General features: G+C 31.1%; 5 protein-coding genes across 5 annotated transcripts; 3 read left to right on the forward strand and 2 right to left on the reverse strand.

Annotated features, from left to right (window-relative positions):
- Nucleotides 1-249: 249 nt before the first annotated feature.
- LOC106718250 (protein PFF0380w-like) lies at nt 250-6964 on the forward strand. Its single transcript, XM_045679469.1, has 12 exons — nt 250-339; nt 404-751; nt 834-1275; nt 1954-2205; nt 2349-4688; nt 4740-4874; nt 4947-5023; nt 5104-5250; nt 5513-5642; nt 5957-6153; nt 6438-6557; nt 6743-6964. Exons 1-12 carry the CDS (start codon nt 250-252, stop codon nt 6962-6964), a joined length of 4500 nt encoding a protein of 1499 aa, XP_045535425.1.
- Nucleotides 6965-7277: 313 nt separating this feature from the next.
- On the reverse strand, nt 7278-8662 carry LOC106718164 (chymotrypsin-2). The gene is made up of 5 exons (XM_014512174.2): nt 8409-8662; nt 8181-8331; nt 7842-8085; nt 7628-7774; nt 7278-7559 (listed from the first exon to the last, which is right to left on the reverse strand). The coding sequence occupies exons 1-5, from the start codon at nt 8494-8496 to the stop codon at nt 7362-7364; spliced, it is 828 nt and encodes a 275-aa protein (XP_014367660.2). The 5' UTR covers nt 8497-8662; the 3' UTR covers nt 7278-7361.
- Nucleotides 8663-9370: 708 nt separating this feature from the next.
- Nucleotides 9371-12434, forward strand: LOC123721274 (pre-mRNA-splicing factor 18). The gene is made up of 7 exons (XM_045679527.1): nt 9371-9601; nt 9735-9858; nt 10013-10185; nt 10335-10415; nt 10686-10820; nt 11438-11650; nt 12173-12434. Exons 1-7 carry the CDS (start codon nt 9539-9541, stop codon nt 12410-12412), a joined length of 1029 nt encoding a protein of 342 aa, XP_045535483.1. The 5' UTR covers nt 9371-9538; the 3' UTR covers nt 12413-12434.
- A 564-nt stretch (nt 12435-12998) lies between these two features.
- Nucleotides 12999-21547, forward strand: LOC106718058 (DNA helicase MCM9). Its single transcript, XM_045679528.1, has 12 exons — nt 12999-13098; nt 13175-13446; nt 13849-14078; nt 16317-16423; nt 16669-16888; nt 17240-17396; nt 17971-18080; nt 18430-18576; nt 19358-19482; nt 19750-19879; nt 19970-20115; nt 20482-21547. The coding sequence occupies exons 1-12, from the start codon at nt 13004-13006 to the stop codon at nt 21521-21523; spliced, it is 2781 nt and encodes a 926-aa protein (XP_045535484.1). The 5' UTR covers nt 12999-13003; the 3' UTR covers nt 21524-21547.
- Nucleotides 21548-21910: 363 nt separating this feature from the next.
- LOC106718172 (mitochondrial transcription rescue factor 1) lies at nt 21911-23408 on the reverse strand. The gene is made up of 4 exons (XM_045679412.1): nt 23054-23408; nt 22752-22897; nt 22410-22482; nt 21911-22153 (listed from the first exon to the last, which is right to left on the reverse strand). The coding sequence occupies exons 1-4, from the start codon at nt 23228-23230 to the stop codon at nt 21950-21952; spliced, it is 600 nt and encodes a 199-aa protein (XP_045535368.1). The 5' UTR covers nt 23231-23408; the 3' UTR covers nt 21911-21949.
- Between the last annotated feature and the right edge of the window lie 1420 nt (nt 23409-24828).

Below are 24828 nucleotides of genomic sequence, written 5' to 3' on the forward strand. Positions count from 1 at the left end.
TAAAAGAAGTAAAAAGCGCCAAACACAAAACCTAATAAATAGTATTTAAGGTATTGTTTTAAAAAAACTAAACAAATGAAGAAGTAATGTGCTTATAATGAATTCAATATTTGATTAAGGTGAAATAATGTGACATTATACTATATTTTGTTTAGCATTTTGTTTATCAACAAAACAAATGAACGTAACATGGCATGCCAAATAATTGATTTAAAGTAAAATTAGAGTAATATTTTAAGATAACATAAAATGATTATTAAAAAGCTGCCAACTGATATTCAATCTCTTTTAAGTGCTTCTTCTAAAATAAATAACTACAAAAACGCTGTCGAAGAATTGGTAATTATGAATATTTTAGTTAATGTAAAATGATTGAATTCTCATATTACCATCTTATTTTTAGGTCTACAATTCCCTCGATGCCGATGCTACTTCGGTTGCTGTAAGAATTCATATTTATGAGAATGTCATACAAGTTATTGACAATGGTTTTGGAATTGCGAAATGTGATATTCCTCTCTTGGGACAGAGGTATGCCAGCAGTAAAGTCACTGAAAAATCCGCAATTAAAAGTGCACCTATTAAATTTGGATTTCGCGGCGAATCTTTGTCGAATATAATTGAAGTTTCACAGTGTGTTAAAATAACAACCAGACACAAGGATGCTGGTGAAACATGGGTTAAAAGCTTTTATAACGGACAGCACAAAGACAGTAAAATAACTTCAATGAGACCTTCAAAAGGAACCACAGTAAGTAAAGAAAATTTTCTCTCAAATACTAAAATAAATAAGTCTAATTCAGTTAAATTAATTTATTATTTCTAATTTGAAGGTGGAAATAAAAGGCTTTCTTTACAATTTGCATATTCAGAAAAAAGCTACAAATCCCTTGAATGAATTACAAAATATTAAATTATTTCTTCAACAATTATCACTAGTAAATACAAATGTTTCAATAAGTCTCCGTGACAACTCCAAAAATGAGATTATATATAAAGTACATAAAAACAGAGATGTTTATCAAACACTTACTTCACTATATGAAATAGATAAAAAAGATCTTCAAGAATTACAGATTGAAAAACATCAGTATAAAGCAAAAGGATTTATAAGTAAACAAAATAGTAAAAGTTCATACCAATGGATATATTTGAATGGAAGATTTATCAATAAAAGTCCTCTTCATGATATAATAAATTCCAATTTTACAAAAAATAGACCATTATGTAAAAATGTGAAGACTAAGGTAAAGATATCAAATTTGTATTACTCTAGTTCTGAGCAGTGGTTAACTGACTTTGGATAGGAATTCATTGTTATAAGTCATATGTACTTACTAGCCATAAATATAGCCTATTTTACTCAGTGATAATGTAGCTTTCTAATGGCAAATGAATTATCTAGTTATTTTAATAATATTAGTGTAGATAACATAGTTGGTTCAAGTAAACAAGCATTTATGTTTTTTCATTCAGACCTATAATGCCTAAAGTATACAGTTATTTTTGCCTTGGAACCAATTATGGTAAAATTCTGTTATTTCTTAAATAAGTTCACAAATGGTAAACTTTATAAGAAGGAAAAACAATTTATGAAGTTACACCTTTAAAAATTACATTTACAACCTTATAAACTTAATATGTAAAAAATGTACGAAATTATCTGCACTTTGTTAGAGTAACTACGAGGAGGCTGAAAATCAGCTTGGGCTTCAGTGACAAACTGGAGGCAGCATCAGCTGAGCTTCTTCCAGCTTGCCAAGAACTATTTTTTTTTCTCTTTAATTGATTTATTTATAAGTGTAATTTGTTTTATTTTTGGTTAATAAACTGTATTTTTTTTGTTACAACTGATTAAAATTATATTACAGAATAATTTTCTTCATTTAGAAAAGAAAATGCAAAACAATGAAATACCTTCATACTTTATATTTATAACATGTCCATATTTAGACTATGATATAAATATAACTTCAACAAAAACAATTATAGAATTTAAAGATTGGACACAAACTAGGGAGTTATTAGAAAAATTGGTTCAATTCTATAAAGGTGATATTAAGTTGAAAAAATTAGATGTAGCTCAGACTGAGAGAAAAAATAAAATCGAAAATACACGAGAAGAAGTGAGGAAAATAATAGAAAAAGTATTGGGTAATAAAAGTAAAGGTCATAAAATATCACAATTGCGCAAAGGTGTTAAAGGTAAGTGTACAAGACTTAAGTACTGGCTGTCTCAGATTTAAAATGACTAAGGGACAGATTAAATGGCCATGAAATGTATTTTAGTGGCAGACAATGTTCGCAAGCTGTACAATTCAAATTTACGGTTAAATATTTTGTCATAGGTAAGATAGTGAAGAAAAAGAAAAACCCAAATTCAAGTAGTATAAAGCGATTTAAAAATCTGCATAAAATGGTTAATAAAAGTAAAGAAACTGGTCACAACCTCAATGTACCTGAAAATCTATCTTCAGTGATAGAAGCTCCTATAAGCATGAATTTTCAAGAATTAGGTAAGAATGCTCAAACTGATAATGATCATAATTTAAAGAAACTAATTAAAAGTAATAAAGACAAGCAAAAAAATAAATCTAAACTAAAAATTGAGCAATTAATTCAGCAAGATGAGAAAAGAAATAAAATTAATACGCATACAAATAAACTAGAACTTGAAGAAGCAGGTCACATTAGTAAATCTAAGGAAAACTTCACTTCAGGAGTAGAAGATACAACAAAAGATAACTTTTTGCATATCACTCGAAATAAAATGACACCCTTAAAAAATAAAGCATTTAAAAGAAAAAAGGATATGCGAAAAATCGTAACCCAAGAAATCGATCCCATAGTGAAGCGATACATGCAAGAAACTGCATTTGAAATTTATAGTGAAAAATTAACTAAAAAGAAAAATAATATGAATGAAGTACGACTTAATACTCTTCACGTATCTGATACGAAAATGAATACAAGTTTACTTCAAAGCGAAGGCAATATTCATTCATTCTATGAACACAAATTGGCATTTAATGGTGTTACGCCTTTAAATAAACTTGAAACAGAGTATTTAAAATCAAGTGATCTCTTAAAGACAATTATAAATAGCCAAAAAGTCGGCAATTTTTTTAATAAACCTTTCGAAGAACATAATTACTATGGGAAAGTTCATCATCAGAAATTAAAATTGCCTTCCCAAAGACGAAATAACATTAATATTGTAAATGATACTGGTGATAGAAATATTGATCAAATGCCTGATATTAATTACAGTTATTATATAAATAACCAAAATGATCATTTGCGAAAAATTCAAGAGTGTTTTGAAAAGAAATACAGCGATATTGAAAGTATGGCCAATATTCAAAATGAATGTGAACTGACTTCAAATTTTGACCAGTTTTATAAATATAATAAAAGAATTAAACACGTTAATAACATTTCAACTGCTCACGTTTATAAATCTTTTCCTAAGCTGACTTTCGAAAGCCATAAACATTATTTAAACGATGCTATGATGAGAAATAATAAAAATCTGAAACATTTTATTAGTAAGCAATCTAAGGAAAATTTCAATCTCCACAATAATCAACACACTTACGTAAATTCAAATAAATACAAGTCCTGTATCAATCAGCTTTATAACAACAGAAATAAAAGGAAAAATTCCCATAAATATCCTTATTTAGAACCAATTAAAACAGTGCCATATTTTGAACATAAATCATCACATACAATTGAATTTTCTACTAATAACATGTACAATGTCAAACAAAATCCAACCAAACAAATAGACCAATGGAAATACAAAATCACAGGAAATGTACAAAATACGTATACAATTTTAGATTCAAACGTGTCATTGGATATTGCAAGTTATCTAAACAATTTAAATAAAAATACAATACGTCATCAAGAATCTGTAGCTTCATGTCTGAGATTCAATTTTAGTTCTGCGAATGATTTAATTGAAAAAGAAAGGCATCATGATCCAATAGTAACACAGAACTTAGAAGAAAACAATTTAGAAGAAATTATGCTAAATTCCGAAATGCCAGCATTTCATTTTAGTCAAAAATTAGATAGCCAAATAGAACCTATAGATTTATGTAAAGCTGTTTATCAAAACAATGATCACCACCATAAAGAAGTCAATTATTTTAATATAGATAAAGAAAATGAAATTAAGGACAGTGTAAATTTAACTACCAGGAAGAATATAAGGCATGATTATAGCAACTCTTCGTGTTACAAAAACGACGTAATGTCACGATATTTTAACTCTATTGAAAATATGAGAAATCTATCTTTAAATGACTACCATAATTTGTCTAATATAGAGCAAAACAATAAAGGGAAAGAGCCAAGAAATCAAATGGAGGAAAATCAAAATGATAATTGTTACATAGTAGGTAAAGCTGACAATTTGCCCCACGATAATGAAAAAGAAACAACACACCATTTTAGAACAGTACAAAATAATCAACCATTGCCAATAGCAAAATCAAACAATGTATTCAGTAGTGAAGAATTTAATAAAGAAAGAAATGTTGAAGAAAACCAGAGCAATGGAGATTCTAATTTAGTACCAAATATTAGGCGAATTGAGAATGAATCAAATATTATTGAGGTAGAAAATAATGATTTAATTATTGAGGAGCAAAACATGGATATAGAAAATTTGAATAATTGTGATATTAATAAATATAGTAAAGACCATGAAAAAATAATATGTAATGAAGATAATCAAATTACGCATAACGATATTGAAATTGTAGAAGTGAATAACGAGAGAATGCTAAATATTAGGAATAATGAAAAACTAAAAATATCCGAAAACTTTATATTACAAAGTAGACACAGTTTTGTACCTAAAGGTAAATTTGATAGTAAATTTATTTATAATAATATTACTTAAATACTTGTTTTTATAATTTCTATGATTTTAGGAATGTCGCCAATATTTGAAAACTGCAACAGCAAAAATGTCTGCTCTTACAATTTAGAAAAAGATTATTTTCAAGATGTATGTTTCTATAATTGTATAAAATTGATTGATTTTTTAAATTTCATCATTCAATTTAAATAAATTTAATATTATTATAGGAACTGTATAACAATTTTGCTAATGATGTATTGGAAAATATTAAAATATACGAAAATAAAGTTTCAAATATGAATGAAGTATCTAAAAAGATTAACAAAGATCCAAATTGTTTAAAATTTGACACACAATCTCTTAAAAACGCAAAAGTAAGAACATATCTGACTAATATTATAAATGCGAATGTTTGGATGGATGGATAGATGTATATTTATTTGAAGGTACCTCCAGAACGGCTCAACGGATGTTGTTGAAATTTGGCATGGTTGCAGAATATATTTTATAAGAACAAATAGGCTACTCATAAAGTTTTTTTGTAATGCCGCGCGTACAGAGTCGCGGGCGACAGCTAGTTTAAATTATAAACAATGTCTAAGTACGTTTTATCTTTAAATTTCTTTTCCTTTTTAGGTTTTCGGTCAAGTTGATAGGAAGTTCATAGTCGCCGAATTGAAAAGTGACAATCTCAATATGAAACATTTGGTATTATTCGACCAACATGCTGTACACGAAAGAATTAGACTGGAAGAGAATTTATCAGGTAATCTAAAAAAAACCTAGTATATATTCCATATTAGCTGTCGCCCGAGATTCCGTCCGCCTGGAATTAAAATAAAATGTCATAAGTAGCCTATGTGTTCTTCCAGACTATGATATACATATATGCCAAATTTCAGCAAGATCCATTGAGCCGTTCTTGAGAAGAGAGTTCTAACAAACATCCATTAATTCATCCATCCAAACATTCGCATTTATAATATTAGTAAGATGTCGTTATTACTTTCTGTTGAAATATAAGTAGGTTTAAGTTTCTTAACCAAGGGAAAAAAATCCTTAAATCTTTTTTTTAATCAGATTATAAAGATTTTAATCAATGGAATAGTGTAAATTGTGAAAAAATCTCAATAAAACTGTCCAAGGACCATGTTCTTTACCTGAACAATTTTAAAGATAAATTTCAACAACTCGGCCTAGATTGGAAAATAGAAAATGAATCTCTAATCACTATTAATGCTGTACCTAAAGCCATATTTGGAAAATATTGTAGACAGGTAAAAAAATTCTTTTTCCGTCAATTTTGTCTAATCCAAAACTTTTACGAAAGGTTTCCTAGAACGTTTATTTTTTATCGCATATAAAATTGAGCTTTATAGGATTGAAACAAGGTTTAAATTTACATTTCACGTCTTTTTTACTCTTTCTATTATTAAGAATAGACATGCAAAGTTATATTAAACCTTATTTCAATTGTATAAAACTCAATTTTATTTGTAAAAAATATGCTCTGCTTTTCCCCTCAGTCTGTGTGAACCCTTATAGATTATTTTATCTTCAGGCTGATGTCATAATGCAATCTATTAAAAATCTAATCATAGAAGAAATCAAAGCAATAAAAACACAGGGAGGCAATACTTTGTCGTATCCCAAATCAATTATGGACCTCGTGTTTAGTGAAGTAAGTTGGAAAATGTGATTTTCAGTAAATAAACCACTTTCTACTTCGCAGCTAACTGCATAACTCTTTTGAATCGCATGTCCTTTTTCCACTGGCGCGTTCGCGATTACTAGTAGTCGCACGGCTTTTTGTTTAGTGGAAATGGCCACTAAAATTTGCTGTTACGTCTTTGTTATTCATTCTAGGCTTGCAGATACGCAATAAAATTTGGAGATAAGCTATCGAAGAGGGAATGTGCAACACTCATTAGTTCTTTATCAAGCTGCAGAATACCATTCCAATGCGCACACGGGAGACCTGTGCTAGCTGTGTTATCGGATTTGAAAACTTATGACAATGAGTATAAGGTATTGTTTCCAAAAATAAATGCGTATAAAGAATTCGTAGAATCTTTCACTTTTTTGTGACTATTTTCTGTGTTGATTTTGTTTTGTCCTTACATTAATGTTTGTAGGTACATTTTTTGAAAATTATAGAGTAGTTTTAGTCCTTGAATCCGTTCGCGCAGAGTTTAAAAAAACTTAGTAAGTATCCTATATTTTCTTTCAGACTATGTTCTAGATCTATGTCAAATTTCATTAAAATCTGTTAAATCGTTTTGGAGATGCTTAGTGAAGTAGATCCATCCATCCAAACTTTAGCATTTATAATATTTGTATGTTTTAAGTATGTGAACGACTTGCTTCTCTTATTATTTTACATTTCATTATTTGCAGGTGGATACATCTAAAATCTTAAACTTTATAAATAAATTGATATAATTAATTTTCGTTTTCATTTATTATTAAACTTTTTATACTATGCTTATTTTGACAAAGTCAATTTTACTTCGGTTTTTAGTTCTAGCGTTTTGTATTGTTTTTCAAAAATTATTGATTTTATCCATTTGAGGTAAGGATATACCCTTGTATGGACGTCGGGAAAGCCCATGGCACAGGGGATTCCCCATGATACTAAACCAACGAGCACATTGTCTTTGATAAGAGGGCTGCCAGAATCACCCTACAAATATAAAAATTATATCACAAATGCAAATTAAATAAATGTGAAAATAATTAATCTTTACTCACATGACAGGTGCCTTCACCGATCCTTGTAAAAGTGCAAAACATCGTATCTGTTACATCTCTTGAATAACGCATAGCATAACGACATGTCTTCTGACAAAAAACCGTCAAATTTAATGCGTACATCTTGCGACTAGAATCTCCGTAAGGCTTTAAAAAAAACACTGGTTAGTTCGAAAAAAAACACAATTTTTAATCTGTTCCGATGTTACTCTACCTTTTTTGCTCCAAATCCAGATAAAATAATCGGATCTCCATCTTGCAAATCTCTTTTCGGAAGCTGAAGTACATCAATATAGTTCAAATTGAATCTTCCTCTAATCTTAACTATAGCTATGTCATTTATTCTTCTAGTAATGTTATATTCAGGATATAAATGTATACTTTTTACACCATACTGTTTACCACCTTTGTTTAAATCAACGGTCCCAACAATTACTTTAATATATCGTGGCTTAACTCTACAAAAAATAATTTATAATTTTATCAATTTAAATTATCTATGTTGGGGGAAAAATTTTGTATGTATTTAAATTTAAAAAAGTATATACCTCACCTGTAGACACAATGCGCCGCAGTTAGCAAATGTCTTCTAGAAATAACTGCACTGCCACAAACATGATGTCCCGTTAAATTTTGTAACGACCCATGGAATCTACCGAATTCTTGTGGAGCTCTTTCACCGCCTATTAATCTCGGTGAAAATCCTATAATTTAACAACTAATTATCGACTATCCTCCATCCACCCATCACTGAATTACAAAAAGAAATTTTATATTCAACCTTCAGACATCGATAAGAAACCGATCCAAAGTAAACAGTAAAATGAAATATTAAATCGTACTGACTTTTGAAAAAACATTATTTTCATGTAAACACTAACGGTAATGCTGTTTTTTGGTAAGTACAAGCGTAATGTTGATAAATCTAACTTTGATAATAGTCAATGATTAAATCACTACATTTTTATCTTTGTTATCATAAATATAATAGCTGTGATTAAAGTGTTATCGTTACGGTAATGATATTAAGAACAATTCAAAGAAAGCCGCTACAAATAGGATCATCTTCCCTAAAGTTCCATAAATGGAACATTAAGGTTTATTTTTCTTTAATTTTATATCTTAGTTGTTATGGGTGTTCTATCTAATATATAAAATTCTCGTGTCACAGTTTTCGTCACCGTACTCCTCCGAAACGGCTTGACCGATTCTCATGAAATTTTGTGAGCATATTCAGTAGGTCTGAGAATCGGTCAACATCAATTTTTCATTTTTTTTTTAACTGCGCGCATACGGAGTCGCGGGCGACAGCTAGTGACTATATACACATATATGAAGGGAAAAGTGGGATTTAAAAACCACAAGTAGTTACACAACCAGATTAAAAGATTTGATGATTTCTGTATTCTTTTTGTTACTTTTTTAAAAATTCCATTCATTTCAAATTCGAATAACGACAAAAGTTCGTTTACAGAATGGAGCAATTTACATAGTCGGCTATTTGTATACTCAACGGAAAGCTTTTTCAGAGCTCTATTATTTACTATGTAAACTTTATTACGCAAATTCACTAACAAAATAGTGCTTGTGTTATGTTCAAAATATTTCGGAAATGTATTATTGTATTAGTAGACTCCTGTACAATTTAAATTTTTCTGTTGTTATTTAATTGAAACCTGGCACGTCGAATATCTATATTAAATATAATCTATACAAAATGCTAATGTCAAGCAATGGCGAGTCGAGTGTCAAGTCAAGTTGTCATTTTGTGACGCTGACGTCTTGGTCTTGGTTTTGTGTTTTATAAAAGTAATAATTAGCAAATCAATAACAGCAATCGAATCGAAATGAATTATTTAATGAAATAGTATTGATGATTCTACATATTACATATATATTGTTCATATTAAGATGGATATTCTAAAAGCAGAGATAGCTAAAAAACGTAAACTTCTTGAAGAGAAGAACATTTTGGTATGTATTGTTTTCGTTTTTTTAATGTATAAAAGGATTTGTGAGGGTTTTCTAGATTTGTGCTGCTGTAAAACATATTTCCTATGATCATAGCTTAATTATTATTATTTCATTACGTTTTCTTTATAATCAGAATCCAACTAAGAAGTACTTCAAGAGGGGTGAGCTTTTAGCAAAAGAACAAGAGGAGTACTTTAAAAAGTATGGTTTAAAACCTGAGGAACCACAAAGTGAATCAAAAGAAGATGAAGAAAAAGGTGAGTTTGTTTTATAACTAGCTGTTGAGTGCAATAAATCAATTGACAAATATATTGTTTTATTTTTATTGGCAAGGTACAAAGCCTGTGGTTTCCAACTGATGATCTAAAACCATTCTTATTTAAGTTCTAACATATTTTTTTTTTATTTCAGTTAACAAACAAGAAAATGAAAGCAAACAAACAGAAAGTGCTACATTGCCTAGAACTGAAGTAGTAAAAAGATTGAGGGAGCGAGGACATCCAATAACTTTATTTGGAGAAAATGAAGTACAGTCATTTAGAAGACTGAGAAGAATAGAAATTCAGGAACCTGAAGCAAATAGAGTGAGTCGAATATAATTTAAATTTAACTTAATACATTCAGTACTAAATACAAAAAACATGTTCATTGTTCTTAACAAAAAATCTTATCAGCATGTATCATATTGATTAATGCTTCTTTTTAATGTGATCTTTATAAATTTTCTTTACAGGGTCTGAGAAATGATTTCCAGGAAGCTATGGAGAAAGTAGATCAAGCATATTTAAATGAAATATTAGCATTAGGGACAAATGTAAGTATTTTATTTCTACACTTTAAATGTTTTCATTACATAAACTTATGGAATTATATGAAATTATTATTAATTGTAAAACCTATTCAAAAGAGGAGTATGTTATATCAAAGTTTTTTATTATCTTACAACTTTCTTAGTTCTATGTTAATGCATAGAAAATTTTTTACCCTCTCTATAGTCTGAACCTTTAATAAATCGGTCATTGCCTGATAGGCCGGTCGACTTAGCAATCAATTGACCCAACCCAATAAAACCATTGATTTTCAGAATGACAATGAGAAAGCTCACAATGAGGATGATTTGGATGACTCAATCACATATGAATTTATTCAAGAAATGGCAAAAACTATGGGACAGGGGGACAGAAATCATGATATGACTGTTATTATGACATTGTTGCAGGTGTGATATTTAAATTATTGAACAGTTTTAGTAACCTAGATAGGGATTGTCCATTTATTTAGTGAACTTCTAGTGATGGGGATGGGTTTAGAAAAAAACATGACACATCAGTTGAAGGAGGAGGGTACTAAAATAAGATATGACATGCTCACTACACATCCCCACCAAAGGACTTGAAGACTAACTTAATTTTTATGGGTGTCTAGGCCATAGTCAACCACGCTCGCCCAGCACTGGTTGACTTCACACTTATCATTGAATTTCTCCTCAGATATATGCAGGTTGCATCACAGTTTTTCTTCACTGTAAGAACGTCGGATAAATGTACATATATAAATCGAAAAACACATTGGTACATGGCGGGATTCGAACCCAGGACCTGCAGATTGCAAGTCAAGTGCTAAACCCCTAAGCCACCAATGCTCAAATTTATTGAATAAATGAATAAAATATTATTTTTTTTTAGTTAAAAATACATGTGATTTTAGTAATAGGGTGGGTGAGATGGTTCCTAACCTCACCACATCACTTGAGAATTTAATGAACATTAATGGACTCTATAACATACAAGGGAGACGCAAAACCAAATATTAATTAAATCTATGTATTTTTTACAGTATCTTTTAAAAATGTGGGGCCAGCAACTTAATTCTGCGACAGCTGCGGAAAAGAATTCTGTAAAGCACAAGATGGCGAGAGCGACATACACACAGACTCAAGTATACCTCAAACCATTAACGAGAAAATTGAAGAAGAAATCTTTGCCAGAAGATATTTGTGATAGTCTCATGGAAATAACAAAGCATCTTTTAGAAAGGAACTATATAATGGTATATTTAACATTTATGTGAACAAGCCTTAAGTTAAATGGGGTTTAATTAGGATTTAATTCTTATCTAGTATATTTTAATACAGTAATGCTTACATATAACAATTATAAGACAACTAGCTTTTGTCTGAAACATCCTCCACGCAGTTTTAAAAAGAAAACTTAGTAATAGTGAGTTTTTGAGACCAAAACCCCGTTAAAAACCAATTGTCATCCCTGTTTTGTCAAAAACAAAGATAGGGATTACGATTTTGGTTTTAGAAACCAATAGTAAGAAGTCTTCTTCCAGTTTTCTACATAAATCTATACCAAATTTCATCGAGATATATGCAGCCATTCTGGAGCCTTACCTTAGCCTTTACCTTTTACTGAGGTACCTTTTAACAAGTATCTATCTATCTATATAGATATATACGCATTTGTAATATTAGTGAAGGTAACCTGAAAGTTACATTTACCCAGATTCCATCAAAAACATAATGTTCCTAGTTATTGAAAATGTACTATTTTTATTTTTTTTCAGGCTAGTGACGCCTACTTACAAATGGCAATAGGAAATGCGCCATGGCCAATTGGCGTAACAATGGTTGGTATTCACGCTCGTACTGGCCGTGAGAAGATCTTCTCAAAGAATGTGGCGCATGTGATGAACGACGAAACGCAAAGAAAATATATACAGGCTTTGAAACGACTCATGACTAAATGTCAGGAGTACTTTCCTACTGATCCATCCAGATGTGTTGAATATAATACTATAAGATGATAAAATAAATAAATCTATTTTAATACAAGTGGTTTTGTTAAATTGAATCTTAACTCATAAGCCAAAACTGAGATCTTAGATACCTTGCCTCTAGTATCTTGCCCAAATGACTTTCATCCCTTGACCGTTAAATCTATTTTTATTAAGGAAAACTAAGAAGAAATTGTGTATTGGAGTCTTGTAGTTTCTGCTGTTTCTCGGATGGACTTGTCCTTTCCAAAAATTATATTTGCACTAGAAGGCTATTCAGAACATGATTATTTTATAGAATTACAACCAATCTTGAGTGATTTACAACCTTAACCCTTATAGGCAACAATATTTTCATTTAAAAATATTCGTGCAGAAAGTAGCAACACTGAATGGCAATGCAATACAAGGCTAAAAGACACCGATATCCAATGCCTTAATAAATTAAAAAATAATAATATGACATTGACATTATTTTGAACTCGAAAGTTGAAGATTGAAATAAACATAAAATGATTTTATTGTTATTTGAATTAAACACTGTTTATAATTTATTGAAAATAAGTTAAAAAAAATCGTTTTTAAACACATATATCACAAAATATACTTATTAAATCTAAAATGATTTTTGATTATTTATTTAAGTTTCATTTACAAGACTGCACCAATATATTATCTGAACTAGATAACCTGGGATATTATAATATTAAAATCGAGTAAGTATTCTAAGCATACAATATGGCATACTTCTCTTTTATTATTTAAGAAACAGAAACTACCATATTTTTTCAGTTTCATGAAATTATTTGAAACATATCCTGATGTTGGGGACAAAGTTCTTTGTAGCCCTGTACAAAGTCTTCCAATATGCAATCATGATATCATAAAAGCTCAACAAACTATTCTAGAAAGTGAAGAATACAAGACCTTAATCAGTCAACTAAGATATAAGTTTTTGAAAAGAAATGTACAAGCAAGATTTTTTGGTTTACCTGTTTGTCCTGAACTACATCGTACGGTTTTTCCGAAGAATGTTGACATGGGATGTTTTTTAAAAGTGTCAGGTAATAAACCTGCCAATATAAATTACTTTATATTTTTTTTAGTATTAAACTCCAGTGTTTTCCTTAATTCTGAAACACAATGTAGAAATACATAGTAAGATGAACAGCATACCTCTTCTTATTCCTGGCCCATGGCCCTGGTTTCTATCCCACTCACATGGGGTTGGCAAATAAGGTATCAACCTTAAAGATCTAGCTTATTTTTTACAACTTGCAGCCTGCCTTATGACAGTTGCCCCCGCCTTTAGGAGGAAATTACTTCTAAAATTTCTTCTAAAAGTACACATGCACAGCATGTATATAATATGTAAAAATTTAATCTTGATCTAACAAATAAATGAGAAATATCTGCCTACATATCTGAATTAAGGTTAAGCATGGTCATTTTCCTTATTATTTCAGGGACAGTTGTAAGAGTAACTCAAACTAAAATGTTGGAATACCAACGGAAGTATGTATGCATGAAGTGTAAGTTTGAGAACTGTGTTGAAGCAGATTTTGAGAACCGCTATATATTAAGAGGTCCATCTAAATGTGGAAATAATGACATGAGATGCAAATGTTCAACATTCACTCAAGTAAATCTTGTATCAAGAGAACATTGTAGGGATTATCAGGAAATTAAAATACAGGTAAACAACTTATTATAAAACATTGGTAGATAGCTAATTATGTTTGCCACAGCCGAAGGTTCCAAAAAAACCGAGATTGATTCTTATAATTTAATTTAATTAATAAAAATTACAAATTAAACTTATTACTAACTATGCTATGTTCCCTCCGAAGTCAGGATAGGAATTGCTTAATCTATTACAATTAATAATTACGAAATATCGGTGCCAATGCTGCCTCAGCACCTCGTGTCCACTTAAGTGGGTCGCGTCGAAGTCAACGCACTGCTGCGTCGGCGATCTTCCTTATAGGCACATATGTAACACCTCCCCCCGCAGACCAGCAACTATTTGAGAACTTTAAGCGAAAATGTTGCTGGGAACTCAGGGTCTTGGCTTCGATTTTCTTTAACATCTTCATATACTCGCGGTGGTAGATTTGCAAGGTTTTCCTTCGTGGTTGGCCTCCACCACTTGTACCAGAGTCCTGATCCGATAAGAATGGCTGCACTGCATGCAAGGATATAAAATGGTATCGTCGTATGATATAATATGGTGTCCGAATTAAGGCTGTTAAGTTGTATCGGATTTTTGAAAGTTAGCTGTTCCTGAATATCGTGAAGTCCTTGCAGGTTGATTAGTCAGTTTTTCCACAGAAAAGTTCCACTCTTGTTGGATGAGGGAAGCACACGACACGGTTATAGGTTTCTTGATGCAATCCCCCTCTGCTCGCATTTGGGTTCCCACGTCTTTTTCACATAAATACCAGGTGCTTAACTTCGGGCATTCTGCCTCTATGTACACATGATATTTTTCAGATGTTGCTATATATGGATAGGAAGGGATTAGGGCTTGGTTGTATTTGTTAGGAACGACCGATAGTCGGTATAGGCTATATATATCTACGGAAACTATAGGAAATTTAAAAATTATAACTATTCTATCGTCAGCATAATATGACCCTGTCCTAATTATATCATAGTATTCTCTAAGTTCTAAATCTAATATTTGACCCTTATTATATACCCTCTAAAGTTTATCTAGCATCGAATTTAATGTAGTTATATCTAACATAGAATGATGTGCGCTCGATGCGCGTATAAAAGCTAACGTATTCTCTATCCTAAGTAATTCTGTTAATAAATCATTTATATTTTCACCTATAATCTCTAGTAATTGTGCAAATTTAGCGTATTTAATTAAACTCGAGTCTCTATAGGCATTTTGGTCTAGATACTGTTTTATAAAAATAAATCGCCTAAATAAATATCTAAATTTAAATTTCTATATAGGTCTAAAGTATGTCGACGAGCCTGCTGCGATGCAGGTGCCCGCGATTTACCTAAAGGTTTAGGGTGGAAAATTTTGGTATAGGATAACTAAGGCTTAAGATTAAAAGGAAGCAACACGTGAACAATTCAAGTGTACCTACAGTATCATATTAATCTGGTATTCTTTGGTGAATCGATGACTGGATTCTCCTCCGGCGTGCAGCAGGTTCGTTGCTGGATACTCGATGTGGGACTGGAAAGTCGCCCGGGCCACCCGCGATGATCTTCTATTCTTGAAGAATTTTATACTCGCAAATAGACCCGCGAGTATCCTACCGACTGCGCCAATTATGTTTGCCACAGCCGAAGGTTCCAAAAAAAACCGAGATTGATTCTTATATTTAATTTAATTTAAAATAAAATTACAAATTAAACTTATTACTAACTATGCTATGTTCCCTCCGAAGTCAGGATAGGAATTGCTTAATCTATTACAATTAATAATTACGAAATATCGGTGCCAATGCTGCCTCAGCGCCTCGTGTCCACTTAAGTGGGTCGCGTCGAAGTCAACGCACTGCTGCGTCGGCGATCTTCCTTATAGGCACATATGTAACAAGCTAGTAAATTAGACAATAACAATGTGAATCAATTAAAATTACTAGTCTAATATCTTACCAAAGCATTTTATACTATCATATAAGAATAGCAGTAATAGCAAATGCATAGTTTTTTTAATATGATCATGTGCACATACCCAAAATCTTACTAATATTATAAAGACGAATGTTTAGATGGATGGATGTTTGAAGGTATCTCCGGAACAGCTGAACAAATCTTGATGAAATTTGGAACAGATGTAGAACATAATCTGGAAGAACATATAGGCTACTTATTATGTTTTTTTCTTAATTCGTCGCGGATGGAGTTACAACAGCTTGTGTTTTAATAAACATGAGAAAAATTTAAAGCTGTACGTTACTTTCAGGAACAAGTCAATAAGCTTAGTATTGGTACAATACCAGGATCAATGTGGGTAGTATTAGAAGATGATCTAGTGGATACTTGTAAACCTGGTGATGATGTTAATATTTGGTAAGTTTAAAATGAATTTACAGTAACTTTATTAAAAAAAGGGAGTGCGTTTAAGATAACATTGGGAACTTATGTTAGATACAACTCGATTAGACCAAATTAACAAAGTCATTTATTTATCTTCTTGAATTTTTCAAAGAGAAATGCAAAACATTTTCAGTGCTACTGTTAACACAAGACAAGTATTTTAAATAATATAATACTCCACATCTAATGAAAAAAAAAATATATATTTGACTCTTTAGTGGCACAATTCGTCGTCGCTGGCGTCCTTCAGTACAAAATAAAAAATCAGAAGTAGAATTAGTGATGCAGGCTAATTATTTAGAAGTTAGCAATGCTCAGAGATCTGAAGTTATAGCCTCTGCGCCTGATGTTAAGGATTGCTTTAATGAGTTTTGGAGTAAATTCGAGGCATGTCCATTGAAAGGTAGAGACCAGATTTTAGCTTCGGTATGTCCACAGGTGAGTCAATATTATGTTATTACTAGCTGTCGCCCGCGATTCCGTCTGCTTAATTAGTATGTATGTTCCAGACTGTGTTCTACATCTATACCAACTTTTATTAAGATCCATGTAGCCGTTCTGGGGATACCTTGTAATAAAAATCCATCCATCTAAACATTCGTTTTTATAATATTAGTAAAGATGAATGTAATTAATAGTTTTGATTTTATATTTAGTGGCATAATATTCCTTTGATACATTCAATGTCGGTAACTCGCGTTTTGACTTTGACTCGACTTGTTAAAAAGCTGATAGACTTGATGCTTTGTTATAATTTGTTAAGAGTTATAACGTATCGGCCTTTTTCAGGTCTATGGTCTGCATTTAGTCAAACTCGCTGTTATCCTGACTGTTATTACTGGATCAAATCACGCCTTTGAAGATGACACTAACAAAGAATTAAAAGAAGACAAATATGCAATGCATGTTAGAGGACAATGTCATTTGCTCTTAGTTGGTGATCCAGGTAATTCATTAAAAACTTTTTTATAACGGACAAATCTAAAAAGAACTGACTCCCTTTTATACAAAAGGTTAATTTGAAAGGAGATTTTTTGCTTTGTTGCATTCCCTGTCAAGATAGTCAAAGGTACAACTAATTATCGTATCCCAAATGCCTATTTACAGTGATCACTAGTACATTATTCTACAAAATGAAAGAGACAATTAATTTAGAATCCTAACCTTTTTTTTCTTTGGATTGAAATCTTCACACGATACCCTGCCTTCTGGGGGAAAGACGGGGTAATGAGACTTGACTCAATAAAACCCCCTCGGTGGCAATCATCAAGTGTAAATGGTTAGAGTTCAGGGATCTTCAAAATAACGCATTGTTACTCAGCACAGGGCTTCTGCGTGCAGAAGACTAGATAAAAACTAGATCGTGATTTAGGGGAGAGTGCCCCCTCTCTTGTCATCACATAATTATTGTAAAGCAAGACCACACCTTGTTGCAGTCTTCTCGAGATCATTTAGTAACCCCAACCTAATTGCCGACGACCCCAAGAGTTCTATTCCTAACCTAGAATAATAATTTTCAGGTACAGGTAAGTCTCAGTTATTACGTGCAGGTGCGGAACTAACACCGCGCTCTGTGTTCACATCGGGGGCGGGAAGTACACGCGCTGGACTCACTTGTGCCGCTTTAAGAGTTAGTTTTTAACTTTAAATATGTTTACTAATGCTTTCTTTTTAGTTAATATAACTTATTATAGTTTATTATAAATTATTCATATGGTATTGTTTGATAAATCGGAACTTGTCACTGTCAAAAAACGTAAAATGTTTTTTTTAATTCTAATGCGAGTGAAATTTAATAAGTATTGATTATAATTCCATTCCAGATTTCCAAAATATTTGTAACAAAAATGAGCCTTGGATGAATAAAGTTATATTTTATATGGAGATTCCATATATGATGAGATGTATTCCATTCCAGATGTAACTCTCTTCGTCGGAGGAGTCGTAATGCGTTTTATTGTATATATGTTTATTTGCAGGAAGATGGTGAATGGCAGCTAGAAGCGGGGGCTCTCGTGTTATCTGATGGCGGAGTCTGCTGCATAGATGAGATATCACATTTGAGGGAGCACGACAGGACTGCCATACACGAAGCTATGGAGCAGCAAACTATCTCTATTGCTAAGGTTATATACCTATACAACTTTTCATAATTTTTTTTACTAAATGTAATATTTATGGTTAGCTAATAAGAATCAATCATACTTCATTAATATTATAAACTAGCTTTTACCCGCGACTCTGACCACGCGGAATAAAAAAAAATGCACACAAGATAAAAAAGTTCCTATGTGCGTCTCCTAGTTCTAAGCTACCTCCACATCAATTTTCAGCTAAATCAGTTCGACCGTTCTTGAGTTATAAATAGTGTAACTAACACGACTTTCTTTTATATATATAGATGCGAAATTTAAATGGATGTTAGAATTTGTCTCCAGAACAACTTTATGGATATCAGGTGAAATTTGTCATAGATGTGGAACCAGATTATATGGAGGAGCAAATAGATTACTAATTAAGTTTTTTGTTATTCTGTGCGGACAGAGTCGTGAGGAAAAACTAGTAAAATTATAAATGCAAAAGTTTAGATTGATGGATGTTTCACGAACTCCAAAACAGCTAAATGGAGTTGGATGAAATTTGGTAAATGTATCAATACAATGTATAGAAGATTGTCTCTAACTGTGGATAACAACTTTCTTAACATAAGTAATAACATCATAGTTATCTCGCATTTTTAAAAAATGGTAATAGGGTAACATGACAGTTGAGGTACACCGTAAGTTACTCAAACTTAAAGCTACAATTCTTCTCCGTTTAGAAAACTATAATATCCAACAGTGAATGTGTATTAATAAAGAGGAATATTGAAAATTGGCGTATTTAATTAATTTTTTTAACTTAAAGGCAGGTATTGTGTGCAAATTGAATACTCGTTGTGCTGTGATAGCGGCTTGTAACCCCAAGGGGCATTATCAGACTGATGAGCCGCTCAGTGCCAATGTCTCACTTGGAACACCCTTATTGAGCAGGTTTATATTTATATTTATTCATTAAAAAAACTTATTCAACGGGCTAGACTTAAAATTTTGCAGATTCATCCCCTAAGAGTAAATGGGGTAGGGAATTAATATGAAGATATCACGACTGATATCTTCGCCATAAACACTAAGTTACATTTAAATCACTAATTAAAGCAGGCATATAAAAAAGATTGAGTTATTATAGTTTTTAGTAACATTTGAGCTATCTATAAATTCGTTTAGCTATGGTATTTAAAAAATCTAAAATAATTTCAGATTTGATTTAATATTCATATTGCTTGATTCTAAAAACAAATCCTGGGATAAGTTGGTGTCATCCTACATTTTACACGGAGCGGCAAGCGCTAAGCAATCCAAAACAAAATGGACGATTGAAAAGTTACAGGTGAAATTATTTCTAAAAAGTTGCATTAGTAAAATGTTTATTATTTTTATTAATTACATTAGATAATTTTATGTGATTTTACTTTTTCAGATGTATATCGGTTTAGTTGGGCCGAGATGTACAGAAATGACAAAATCTGCAAACGCTATTCTTCAATCATATTATATGTTACAAAGGAAATCACAGAACAGAGATCCCTCAAGAACTACAGTTAGAATGCTTGACAGTTTAGTAAGGTTTGTATTTGCTAAAAAATCTATGCCAAAATTTAATTTTTTTTTATGCTCTCACATATTATTTGTTTCAACAACTTGTTGTGTTATGCGGAGAGATGATAATCATATAAACAAATAAATAATGAGATTGAATGTAGATGGCTATAAAGGTAGAGGAAGACCAAAGAAAGTATGGATGGATTGTGTGAAAGAGGATATGCGTAAGAAGGGGGTAAATTCAGATATGACGGCTGATAGAGATGTATGGAGGAGTACATACTGTGCCGACCCTCCATATGGATAAGGACAGGTTGATGATGACATATTTGTTTCAACAGTGAAATCCCAGTAATATGCTGTTAAATTTCCAGTAAAATTCTCTTACAGATTATCACAAGCCCATTGTCGTCTAATGTATCGGACAACAATATTAACAGTTGATGCAATAATGGCAGTTTCTTTAGTCGATTTATCAATGCAAGATTGTACACTAAACGATACAATGGATGCCTTGCATTCTACATTCCAAAAATATCCAGATTTCGATTATCTTTGTAAAGCAAGAATGTTGTTGGAACGCTTAAATTTAAACCAATTATGGAAAGAAGAATTACTTTATTACGCAAAGTTGTTACAAACTGATCATAAAACTTTAGAGACTGATATAGAAAGAGGTAGTACTAAATTATTCACAAAATATGATGAACTGGCAGATGATAATATTCCACTATCATGTTCATTAATAACTAGTACATATTTTAAAAAAGATGAGAAACTAAATCACAGTAACTCTAAAAAAGAAAATCTTAATACAGGAAAACAAGGGATTAATGACAGATTAGCTGCAACATTAAAAAAACATTCTACATTAAATAAAGTTGACGATAAATTACCAGATCCAAGAAAGAAAATGACCCGAAAAAGGAAACTGAAAGAAATAACTGCAGATGTTAGTGCAATTATGAAAAATAAACCGAAATTCTCAAAAAAGAACAAAATAGAATCTGATAGCGATGAAAATAATGATTCAACAGCAACGCTAAATGCTGTCCCAAGTGTTAATGATATTTTTAATGATTTAGATATTGATTTAATTAATGATAATGAATCAAATACAATTGAAACCGAAGATAACATTGAAAAAGATTCTGAACAAGATAAAAGATATTTCAATAAGGCAAATGAATCAACTAATATTGAAAATAAACCTAGTAGTAAAACATTGAATTTCCTAAAACAATTTGAATATGTTAAGAAAGAAGATCCAAACAAATCTGAAGAAAATATTAAAGATAACGAAATAATTTTACTAAACAGCATTAAAAAGGAACCAAATGAGAGTGTTAATAAAAGTTTTAATAAACCTACTTCTAGTTCCCAAATATCTATATTTGAGAGCACAGATTGTGATATTGATTTGGACATTTGATAAATTAAAACTTGAAAGCAAACTAAGGCAAAATATAATAGATAGGAAAAAAATGTACCCTCAGTTTCTCTATGCAAGTAGAACTAATACAAGAATTTGTTAATTAGTGAAGATATTATGACTTAAAAAAAATCTAATTTTTACCCTATCTCATTAATATTATAATCTTATAAATGCGAAAGTTTACATGAATAGATAGTTTTTGTTTGAAGGTATCTCAAGAACGGCTAAAAGGATTTCGCGAAATTTGTATAGATGAAGAAAATAGTCTGGAAGAACACATAGGCTAATAATAAAGTTTTTTCGCGGACGGAGTCGCGGGCGACAGCTAATATAAGTATAAATGAAATTGTGGATATGTAAATCATGTAATATAAATATATTAATCATACATTATGAATATTTATTTTATACATTTATCTTTAACTAAGCATCACTATTTGCACTTGAAGGTTTGTATGGATCGTCTTCATAATTCTCTATTAGTAAATTTTTAAATCTCCGTACAGTTATTGCTATATCCTCTTCTTTAGGAACAATATTTAGCACTTCAATGCGAGCTACATACAAGTGATCCGGGTTGTGGGGACTTATACTTTTTATTACATCTATTTCACTGCCTAGTTTAACCTGAAATAAAAATACACAAACTAATTGAAAGGTTTTCAGCCTTTTCGAAGTTAGTTAGAAATGAACTCTAACTTATATGGTACTTGTGGATACCTAAAATAAATTATCAAAGTTTTTAAAACTGTGCCATTTCCCCATTCCATTGGGAAGATTAATTGAATCGGCTGAACACCAAATACTTTGATGAATAAAACTTTTTATTGACAATGGTGTAATAATAGAAATATAATTAAACTACTAAATAAATTCTACATACCGCATGGCTCTTTTTCATTATTTTCTTTCCATTCACTCTTATTTTACTTTCATAGAATACTTGCTCTACTTTACTGAAAAAAAAAACAAGTCTTGATAAGAAATTCTGAAATATTATATTTGCAGTCTGTACAATAGACAGCATGTTAACAATATGTTTTTGTACACATGCACTTTAGAAATGGAAACTCATGATATATAAGGGTGTGCGGCTAAAAAAAACCTTAGCTAGAAATATTTATGTAGTTGGGGTTTCTTCGAGTTGCTTATCCAGGTTCAACCGTCTCAGCTATTTCTAAAGAGAGATTTATAAAATCAGTGTATGATATAAAGGTATACTTACTTTCTAGATACACCAAGAGCAGATTTAATTACAACATCAGTTCTCAGTGAAGTTGTTTTGAATTTCACAAGTTTCGAGTCTCTTGACAATGACACATCATCTTCATCAAACACTTCTTGTTCATCATCTGAATCTATGTCTGTCTGCTATTCTTATAAAGGAACACGGTATGGATTATTTTATAGTGAGGTTATAATAATTGAATATTAATAAATACTAAGTATTAAAAACAACCATTGCGTATATCTGCGTTAGTTTTTTGTTAAAAATTATATGAAAATTAAATATTTAACACGTCATACCTTTTTTGATTTATTGCGAATAACATTATAAGAAAAATTAATAGGAGAAACCGCAGCCGTTATATGTTTTTTAATGTTCAGGTTATTATTTATATTATGTATGGATTTTATCCTAAGTCCTTGTCTTGTAAACTTCCTCAAAAAAGTAAATGATGTTCTTCGCCACAAGGAATTCATTTTTAACTTAATTTGGCGTCTGGTTATTTATTATTTTTAAACGTTACGTAAAAATTAAAGTCGCATTATAACGAATGAAAATCTTATTTTGATATCTTGACTTGACATCTTGTCATGCGCTCGCATATTGCAATGACAATGACAGTCTGACAGTTTTATTGGTGTTCCGCTTCCGTGCAGAATGTTAAAATCACAACATAAAATGCAATTTATTTTGAATCATCTTAATATTTTATCTAATTGTGTAAATAATATCTTGTATTTATTTTTCTAAAGCTGTTTTTTATGGAAACTATGTTGTCTACGGAAAATTTTAGGAAGCGCCATCTATATATTGAGATTCTGAAACATTATCATCAACCCCTGTGACATGCCGAGAATACATGAACAAAATATGGTCTTGGGTTCGAATTCAACTATTGTCGAAAACCATATCATCGCACATAAAAAAAACATTTAAGTACTTGCTGAAAATATAGTAACATCCTCTATGTAATAGAATTAAATACTGATATTCAACCTTAAAAACTTTTTTCTTTTAATTTAAACATAATATTAAAATTAACAATTGTGTTTATGAATGCAGTTGATAAATCACATCACAAGGAAACAGTGTCCATTTCCAGAGTATTGACGCACAAAGGACCGACTGGGGGCCGTGGGAACCCACCACTCGGAACTTGAACATTATACTCGATATCTTGAAGACGTCAAGACGTTGTAATGTAAACAACTGTCGATACGAGTGGATACTTCCTTGAGTGTATGTAAATGGCGATGATTTTGCATGCCTTGTTATTTATACGTTTGATTGTTAAATACATAACGGGAATCTTTAACTCATGCTATTGTAAATTTTCTATTCTTGTGATAGTTTATTTAGAAAAAGATAGTCAAGTATAAGCTTACGCCCCAGTGCGTACTACAAAATCGTCGTAATGGTTTTTTGTGAATCTCCACGAAATAATGTCTATGCTATAAATTCATAATAGTGACAAAAATGACGTGATAAAATATCGCAGGGGTTGCTAGGCATAAGCGAGATAACTGGTTGCATTCCTATGAAAATTACCATATTACTTTTTTAATTTACTATATTGTTTTACTAGACTAACTAAACACGAGTATGTTAAGGTCATACCGTGGGTTTCTGAGACCAACATCTCTATATGAAACATATCGTCATCCGTGTCCATTATCTTTGACAAAACATTGATAACGATATGTTTTTAAACGATGTTTTTGGTCTCAGAAGACAACAGTTTCTATAACCTTTTCAATCATAAAGTTATGAGGTCGGTTAGAAAATGCGACGGGTATAATATAACATGATTAACTGAGCTTCAGTATACGATTGATTAAGCCATGCAAAAACTAAGAGGGGTTCAGTTAATGGATAATGATCGCCGACAACTGATTAGTGAAGCAACAAAATCGTTTTTACTGCAATCATAACTTGTTTGATAGCGGACACTTAAAATAAAATAAACTGTCTGAACAGGCTCTCATAACTTACAGCAAAGTTCATGAATGGGATGGTACTTCAAAGTCATGTGTTGTATGTCATATTTAAATGACAAGACATTGAATATGAAACT

The sequence above is a fragment of the Papilio machaon genome, chromosome 9, assembly GCF_912999745.1.
Source record: "Papilio machaon chromosome 9, ilPapMach1.1, whole genome shotgun sequence".
Taxonomy (NCBI): Eukaryota; Metazoa; Arthropoda; class Insecta; order Lepidoptera; family Papilionidae; genus Papilio; species Papilio machaon.